The 9,532-nt window shown below is 39.8% G+C and overlaps 1 protein-coding gene across 4 annotated transcripts in view; it reads right to left on the minus strand.

Moving 5' to 3' along the window:
• Positions 1–477: 477 nt before the first annotated feature.
• The window catches only part of LOC133483222 (tubby-related protein 1-like), a 17,105-nt gene continuing 8,050 nt past the window's right edge, over positions 478–9,532 (minus strand). For 2 of the 4 annotated variants that reach the window (XM_061784127.1, XM_061784129.1), the window contains 12 exons: positions 8,899–9,028; positions 8,706–8,813; positions 8,505–8,633; positions 7,012–7,131; positions 6,712–6,852; positions 6,557–6,639; positions 5,408–5,572; positions 4,471–4,583; positions 3,851–3,959; positions 3,677–3,775; positions 2,890–3,061; positions 478–2,239 (listed from right to left, as the gene is read on the minus strand). In XM_061784127.1, the coding sequence (XP_061640111.1) occupies positions 2,106–2,239; positions 2,890–3,061; positions 3,677–3,775; positions 3,851–3,959; positions 4,471–4,583; positions 5,408–5,572; positions 6,557–6,639; positions 6,712–6,852; positions 7,012–7,131; positions 8,505–8,633; positions 8,706–8,813; positions 8,899–9,028 (1,503 nt within the window). In that variant the 3' untranslated portion in view covers positions 478–2,105. Of the gene's footprint in view, positions 2,240–2,889; positions 3,062–3,676; positions 3,776–3,850; positions 3,960–4,470; positions 4,584–5,407; positions 5,573–6,556; positions 6,640–6,711; positions 6,853–7,011; positions 7,132–8,504; positions 8,637–8,705; positions 8,814–8,898; positions 9,029–9,532 lie in introns of all 4 variants that reach the window. The other 2 variants (XM_061784126.1, XM_061784128.1) reach the window with 1 other exon arrangement.

Raw genomic sequence — 9,532 nt, forward strand, 5'->3', positions numbered from 1 at the left:
GGCAGTTGAACATCTAAAAGAGGAAAATGGCAATGTTTGGTGCTGGAAGTCGCAGCGAGAAAGAGCTTGATTTTGAGAACATCCATCCAGATAAGGCCGCAGCTTTACGGCCTCACTGAACCTGCAAGTTTGGACAACCGCCTGAGCAGGTTGAGGCAGAATACACACCTCTCTCACACTTGGCCTGTGAGCTTTCACCTCAAACAGGTTTTTCATTTGGAGAGCAGCTTCGGGGTGGCTCAAACCTATCTGATGATATGCAATGCCGCCGGCTTTTACGCTGAAGATAGCTATAAAACTTTATATAAATCTAACATGTCAACAGAGTCTGCGGGGCATGGCCTCAGTAAAGGAGGGCTACTCGTCTCCATTCAAAATCATTATAGGCAATGTTGCTGATTTAAAAAAATAAAAAAAAAAAAAAAATTATTAAAACCATGCATGCTTGTGACACAATCAAATCTGAAGTCAAAGTCATTGAATTGACATACTTTATTAAATAAAGTTGCCGTACAACAGTGATTCCCAACCACTTTGCCACAGCCAGTTTCACTTAACTGGGCCGAAAATTATTTTTATTTACTACAAATATTGTGTATTTGTTCATCTATGCCCGAGACGTATAGTGACAGGCAGAGCAATTAAATGCTCTTACACCAGATGGCAAAAGATACAATTAAGATGTGTAGCCACCTGTTGCCAGTCGTAAAACAGAATAATAGCTAAACTAAGCCAACAGGACCACATTTCACACTGAATCCATTTGTGACTGAAATGAGACAAGAGCATCGTTATTTCAATATATTTACTGATTGTGACATTGTTTTTGGGTGGTGTGCAGTGAGATTTTTCTCATGCAAAATATGTGCCTTGTTTTAATAAAGGTTGAGAAACACTATCGTAGAAGACTTATAAATGGAACAAAATACATTGTTGAAAAAATTTACAGTCGGAAACCAACATCTACATTTACAGGAATGAAAAATAAAAACTACCCACAGGAAAACTAAATATTCACACACTTTGGTAAAGAGTTTGTATGTAGTATAAATATAATTGCACTAGTAATATTGGAGTTAAAAATAAATCTAAATGAATGAAACAAAAAAATTGCCGATGTCCAAATTCTCCTCACCCCTGTTCAAATGCCAGATTATTGTGATACAAAAAAATGAACTTTTTTTCCACCATTACTGTGACCTATAAATATTTACAAGGCGTTCTGAAATTAACTTAAATAACATGGTTGCGCAAGTGTGCACACCCTCTTATAACTGGGATGTGGTTGTGTTCAGAATTCACCAAACACATTCAAACTCATGCTGAATGGGTTTCAGCACACAACTGCCACCACTACTTAACCCCAAATAAAGTTCAGCTGTTCTAGTAAGGGGTGTGTAGAACTTTTTTATCCACTGTAGCTCAAAAGTTTGAGTTTTTTAAAATTATTATCTGCTCTTTTCGTCATTTTCCAGCTAGAAGGAAATGTTGAGATACATTACATGCTTTTTACTGAACAACAATCATCTGCACATTTGATCAAATAATAGTCATAACAGAAGTGTTTTTTTTTTTTTTTTTCTAAGGATACCAGCACTTTTGTGTGGGTATCCATGTGCAACACAACTTCATTTAGTTCATACTGTATTTAAATTCGTCAGCTACAAATTTTCATGTCATAAACGATCGAATACATTGTAACAATGAAACCCCCCCCCCCCAAAAAAAAAAACTATGCTGTGATGATGATAGCGATTAACTTTCCCGTGATCAAAATCGTCAGTGACGTGCAAATTGACACAAAATGTTTCCAATGAATTCAATTGGAATCAAAAAGGGACACTCCAGGTGCCAAGACGGATCAAATGACAGCGTGAGCCCATCTTTTTCTTTTTTTTGCACTTCTGCGGGGAGGGAACAACACGCCTTAGAGAACGGCGGCAGAGCAGCAGCAGGTATTGTCACATTCACTCAGCTGTCATTTGTTGAAAGCGCAGATCGCTTAAGAGAGAACGTTTGACGGGGTATCCAAAGGCCTGGGTTGGTCTGACGTGTGTTTGTGTGAGAGTGTACCGCATGCGGCCCTCAGATGCAACGAATACCACTTATTCACAGGCGATTTTCCCGTCGAAGCTAGAGAGCGCGATGGCGAACGCCTGCACTGCGCACATGGGGTACTTGTAGTCCAGGGTGAAAATGTCGTCGGCTATTCGGCCAAACTGCATCACGATGTAGTCCACTGAAAGACAAGAGAGACGAAATGTTAGGTAGCGACGGTGGGCAGGTGGGTTGGCTGGTGTTTTGATCAGTTGGTAGTCAGGAGATAGGTGTGTACATTTGTTCAGCAGGTATTTACAGTAGATACAGTATATTAAGTAGCTCTATGTAGATTAGTAAGTGTTAGAGGTCGAACGACAAGACAAAGACACGATTAGCAATTAGTGACTTTAACCTTTCAACGTCGGTGTGGAGTTGTGAACTCGTTTACTAACCGACTAATCGGTTCAACCCTTAGTATGTCCAAATGTACTGTAGGTTGGTAGTTTTGCCAAATTCCTACTGTAGGTAGTTCTACTGATTGGTACGTCGGTGTGCATAGGTTGGTGGTTTGTACGTTTATATATAAGCAGATAGGTTTACAGATTGGTAAATTGGTCGCTCGGTGGCTAGGTTTGTACGCAAATGTGTAGGTAGGTACATATACAGTATGCTGTCGTTGTAGATTCTCAAATGGGTCGTTAAATAAGTGTCAAGAGCACGAGATTAAAGCTTGATTAATTGGATATTTATCTTGTATAATGAATAGATTCGGCATCTTTGGTATGGACCATTACGGTAGGGACTGTACGAGGAGAGGTTGGTGTTTACAAAAAGCTCAATTGGACTCACAGTCTTTGCTGTGGACGATCTGGAAGTTCTTGATGGAAGCCTGGGTGACCCTGCCGTTGAAGTTGAGCACATGCGATGCCGTTTCCTCGTTCCACACAGGCGTCTTATTGTGAAGCTCAATCAGATTCTCCATCCTTCTATTCTGGTGTCGTATCAACAGGCCGTCATAGTCCTGGGAAGATTCAGAGAATCATAAAACACCAGCTCAGGGTGGCGCGCTTTTCTTCACACTGACTAGCTTTTGATGTTACAAATACCTTGACTCACAAGTGCCCCAATTTACGAATTTTTCAAGCTACGGGGACATCACTAAGTCAATTTTTTTATTATTTCTTTTGCTTTGTGTTGCGAGTCAGTGTTTAATGAGCACTTTTCAGATATGCCTCCCTACAAGTCAAGTGAAAAAAAAAAATGCGCTGAATGTACTTTAATGCCCTCACATGTGGGCAACGAGAGCCAAAGTCACCGTCGGACTTTCAGTCGTTTACCGAACAGGACAAAACAGTCAAACACACAAATTCCAAATGAAAACACTCGCAAAGAGCTGCTGTTGGCCACAACTCACGCCCAGACACTCACATACAGTCAGTCACTAGTCACTGATACTGATAAACGCTAAAGTGAGTTGAGGAGCTTCAACTAGACAAAAGTAGTCATTGACTATATGAGTAAATAGAGTTACGGGCTTGGTCACGGAACAAATGAAACTCATAAGTCAAGGGACCAATATACTGTATGTGTTTTGCTACTCAATTCGCAGTTCTAAGACTGCCTCGGTTACACTCACATTTCTGGGTCGGAGGGGTACTCGCTCGTTGTGCTTGTCCATGCCCGGAATGATGACTGCCATCCTTCTGGGCCCCTTCATCCCCAACACATTTGTTTCCTGATGTGAGGCAGTAGAGATTTCAATTTCAGTGTGACAAAATACGGAGATTGATGAAGATTTGGAATGACGTACGTAGATGATGGCTGCTAACTCCTGCCGCGCATTGGACATATCTGGGAGGGCTTTTTCTGGATTCAGAGCATTGTCAAAGACAGTGAACTTGGTGCCCATTAAATTTGACCTGGACAAAACGTTAGGAAGCAGATGTTGAATCAGTGTTTACTCGCATCTGCATTTCGGGCTGGATTTACACTACAGGGTTCAAGTGGCACATGGAAGAGGATTCCAATGGACACGCGTGAAACAATAGTGAACTCCATGCCTACAAGGGTTAAGGCAGTGCTGGAAAACAATGGTGTGTCAAAGTCAAAATATTGACACTTTGGGCACAAATTGGACATTTACACTTAGGGGTGCACTCATTTTTGTTGCAAGCAGATTAGACATTAACAGCTGTGCATTAGGTTATTTTGTGGGCACAGTCAAGTTACACTGTTATACAAGCTGTACACTAAATACGTTACACAAAGTGTAATGTCTTCAGTGTTATGTAATATACGATAAACTATTTACAAATATGAGAGGGGTATACTCACTTTTGTGAGATACTTTACATGGGAATAGACAGTAAATGGGAATTGGGCATTAGGACCTCTTGTGTAAATCCAGCCTTGACTGAATGGCCGTAGTACCTCAGCTTTCCTACAAAGTTATCGTGACCTCTCGACAAATCCGTGGCGTCAATGGAGATGAGATAATTGGAGGTCGCGCTTTTCTTTCGCTTCCTGCCAGCCAACAGAAATGTCTACAAAGAAACAAAATATAAGTTGTCGTTAATGAAACATTTACGCTTTTACCAGTTCAGAAACTTGCATCACAACTTTTTGGGTCCATCGAAATTCCTAATTCTAATGCCAATTAAACAAAACTACCATGTGTAATTCTGAATGCCATAGGAATTAAAAAGTTATTTTCAAGAAGAAAATCGGAATGCTATGAAAATATTTTTGGGGTAAAAAAAACCAAACAAAAAAACAAGTTGCAATATGTGAAAAACAAAACCTTTGCTTTGCCCCAGTCTCATGGTATCTTGGTGCCAAGGAACTATGTTGAAGTGAGTTCAGGAGCTTCATTTTGACAAAGGTCCAGATTTGCTGCCATCTCGTGGCATGATTGGCATCTACAGGCAATTATTAAATTTTTTAGGGGCTGGTATCAATTACCCGCAGATTTTCCCACGCACAAAAAGGGAACATTTTTGTACAGCTTTTGTTCAAGAAAACTTGATCGTTGCAATAATATCCCTTTTGTCCTAAAAAAATATTTTCAAGCAGCGATATCTGATTTACATACGTCAAAATCATATCAGAACTTTTAATTGGCCCAATGCGAGAAAGGGAGGAGCAGTTGGTTTATTATGTTTATTTTATTTGCACGCTGATCCTCATATGTACAGTAGGTATGGACTTTTTTACATGGTATGACGTAATGATGTCTTGCAAATTATTTCACAGGGTCTCCGAACCACAATTTGAGAACCACGAGTCTCTTCTGTCGATAGCCGTTCCTGCCGTACGTGATGTACATGTTCTCTAATATCTTAATAAAGGAAACAAAACTCCAACAGACCTTCTTCTCATTGTCAAGATGAAGGTAGTAAAGAGGATACATGCTCTTATCCATCCCCCGCTGGTCCCGAGTCACTCTGCATTTGACGGTCGCGCCTTGAGGCGCCGGCTCCATCACAAACTTTTCCAAGTTGTCAAACTCAATCTCTGGTGATGGCGCTCTCTCCTGCTCACAAAGGAGTCATTATTGTCGGCTACAGGCCGAAGCAGAAGAAGACATTCAAGGCTTCTTAAGGATGTGTTCACACTTGTCACGTGTGAACTCTGGTATGATTGCGCTTGCGCTGAGTGCGGTTTATCTGGTCAAGCGTGAAGGCTATCATCTGAACCCTGCTGCACAGGACTGTCCAAAAACTCACTCGCTCACTACCCATGGAAAGTTATCATAAAAAATGAATAGAATCCACCCCCGACACCAGTTTGACCACAAAAATAGGTGAACACGTCTATCGTTACAGAACGCACAAAAAAAGTCTCAAGGATCCATGCTGGAAATTGAACAGGACATCCACAATTTTGGTTTGAAGTTTAACGGGACTCATGAAAAAGTCTTGAGGACCCATTTCCGAAATTGAACAGGAAGGCAAGCATTTTGGTTGAAAATAGCCATTTAGGGGCAATTCCAGGGCCGCAATTGGAAGCGGGTGTTTTAGGCAGATGGTCAAAGCTTTTTTTCCGGAGCGTGGCGTCAAAGAGTGCTGAACATTTCGAGGGTTCGCCATGAAAAAGGTGATCACTAGGCGATTACTTCGTACATGGTGAGTTGGAATTTAAACGTCACACTTCTAAAACCTTATGCCCAGTTTAAGCTAACCGCACCAAATGTGCACATAATGTATATTTGTTCTACTCTCGAGCAGAGTACCAAACCCCAACTGTGGACACGACCTTAAGCCAAGTACAGTACACGCATACCGATAATCAGGCTGAATTTAGGCATTCCCCGCCCCTTTGCAAAAGATTATCTTGCTTGTGGTGTGTTAAGAGTAATCTTTTCTCCCTAATCTGCTCAGGCCCGACCATCGTAAATGTTAAACATGTTTAATACTCACGATCTGACACCGACTGTGATTGTGATGTGAAAAGAAAACATGTTTAAGACGTTAAAAATCGCGATGTGTGTTACCCCACTTTAGTGTCTTGTTGATACCTTCTTCTTCTTTCCTTTGCCTTTCTTCTTTTTGGATTTTTCTTCTTTTTCTGACTCAGAATCATCGCTCTCTTCTGCCTTTGCTGGAGTATAAACAACATTTTTGAATTAGTGCCAGTAGTTAAAAAAGAGGAGCAAGCATGTGGCAACTTTGCCTTTCTTCTTAGTCTTCTTTTCTTTGTCTTTGTCTCCTGACGTTTGGAACAAAGACGACGTGGAGCTGGCGGCGGACTTCTTTTTGGACTTTGTCGACTTGGTCCCCTCTTCGCTGTCGTCACTTTCCGATTTGGCGGCCGCTTTGGGTGGGTGTAATTAAGAACACAAATTAGGGCAATTGACTCCTTGATGCGTGTAGACGTCGCCGTTATTCCAGTGCATTGTACCGCTGTGATGATGAAAGATGAGCTGAGCTTGTCAATCACAGGAAAACACCGGGCGTGTTTTTTTGTAATCACCTTTCTTCTTGCTCTTCGAGTCCTTGTCGCCGTTTATCTGGAACAGGGACGCTGCTTCCTTCTTTTTGTCTCTCTCTTTTGACTTGGACTTCTTCTCCTTTCCGTCGGAATCCTTGAACTCTGAGGAAACAAATGAACCATGAAGAGATGTTTCAATTGTACATTTTTAAGAAAACAAACTTGAACCTTTTATTTTGATTGCCATAAATCAAAACACAATTGGAAATTCCTTCACTCCATTACAATTCTTTCTCTTCAAGCCACGTTAGGCCGTAAATCAGATTATGACACAAGACACAAATGCAGTTAGTAGCTTTGAATTGTGAAGGCATGCTTACAAATTCACTTCGAATTACGCATCTCTATAAATCAGTCATGAGAGATAATGTAGCTTGTCCGATCATTTAATTAAAGGAGACACATTATGCATTTTCCCACCATTTTAAAAAATGCTTGTGACAAAATACTGTCAAAATATCGTGAGGATCAGGAACTATAGTACACTTCACACCCTCTTTTTTGTCTTGCTGAAATCAGAATTTTTTTCAGTACTAGCCCTCACCCAGCCCTATTTATTATTTCTTAGTCCAATGGTTAGTGCGACTTTTCGTTAAAGCAGTTTTACTCATTATTTATGTATGATTGTATTATTATTATTATTAATTATTGTGTACAGCACTTTGTCACAGCTGCGGTTGTTAAAGTGCTGTAGAAATAAAGTTGAGTTGAGTTTATCTGACGCTAAAGACATTAGCTAATGCTAATCTGTGCGGCCAACAAAACTCATGTCACCTTTAAACCAATTTATGTTGTACTCTGACGTTTGTTTTTGTTTGTTTTAAATATTTTTTATTGAGTTAAAAATGCTGGATGGATTATTAACAGTATCAGTTAGCAAAGATGAGGACCGATTTGGAGCACGAATAACATTCAAGCATGTGATCCTGCTTTCTTAACGGGTGTTTTTCTCCCCCCCCCCCCCCTCAGAGAACTTCAGTCGCTCACATCTGTCAAAAGACTTAACGTCAGGTCCTTTCCTCTCTCCAGCTAAAACGTTTAAGAGGCCGAGGCAGAAAAAGAGCTGATGAAGCACTTTGTGTCAACATCTGATAGGAGTTGCAGATATTCGCTGGCGGCGAGCAGATGTTCAGGAGGTGAAGCCCGATGACACGTTTCACTTTGTGGACTCATGATTGAACGCCACCGTGAGGTATATTATTACAATATTAGAGGTAAACGTGTCGACAGAGTAATGCAGCTAAGTGTAGCTACAGTGGTGGTCTATAGGCAAAAACAAAGTTCTAGAGAATTACACGGATTGCAATTCGACGGAAAATGTTTCACTCCGTTCTCTGCAGTTGGGCCGTGTCAGTGTGGTGTTGGTGTGTTTTCTCGTCGGTAGTTTCCTATCATCGGCGTTACACAATCAAATCACGTACGGTAATCCATTAACAACACATCAGCTACGATTACCAAGTCTTGCTACAATGCACCTTTTGATTTGGATTTTTTTTCTCTGGCGACACTTGGGGACGGCGAGCTGTCTTTGGTCGTCTTTTTCTTGGTTTTCTTTTTCGGAGTGTCTTCCTCGTCCTCTTCGTCGTCGTCGTCTGTGACTGAACCTGCTGATTTTGATCAGGCAAATGGACAATTTGTTGAGTTGCAAAGAACATTCAACGCTACGACTGCCCCACCTTTCTTCTTTTTGGGGACACTTTTGGCTTTCTTTTTTGTCTCTCTCTCTTTTTCTTTGTCTGGTTCTTTATTCTTGTCCAGCTTCTTTTTTTTCACCTTTTTGTCATCTGCAATCATGTCAGAAATCAAAAGTTAGGACTGAGTCAATGGCATCACCAAACAAACAAAAGAAAAGGCTTATTCTTCCCTTACTTTGCAAGGTTGGAGTCTCCTCGGAAGCCTCCTCGTTCTTTTTGCTTTTGATTTTTTTTATCTTGGCTTCGCCGCCATTCTGCTTGGCTTCACTTGCGCTGTTGGCCTCCTCCTTCTTCTTCTTCAGCTTCTTTTTATTGGAGTTTTCTGGTGTACATTTGCATAAAGAAATGGTCAAAAACAAGATAACACAGCCCCAGAACTATCCTCCATACAAAACAATTACAGTAGCATAAAGATGAACTCGTGAATAGTAAAAATGGAAAACAGTAAAAATAGATAAATGCACACACACACACACACATATATATATATATATATACATATATATATAAACATACATATATATATACATATATATATATATATATACACATACATATATACACATACATATATATACATATATATATATATATACACATACATATATATACATATATATATACATATATATATATATACACATACATATATATACATATATATATACACATACATATATATACATATATATATATACACATACATATATATACATATATATATATACATATATATATATACACATACATATATATACATATATATATATACACATACATATATATACATATATATACACATACATATA

The sequence above is a fragment of the Phyllopteryx taeniolatus genome, chromosome 9 (genome assembly GCF_024500385.1).
Source record: "Phyllopteryx taeniolatus isolate TA_2022b chromosome 9, UOR_Ptae_1.2, whole genome shotgun sequence".
Lineage (NCBI taxonomy): Eukaryota > Metazoa > Chordata > Actinopteri > Syngnathiformes > Syngnathidae > Phyllopteryx > Phyllopteryx taeniolatus.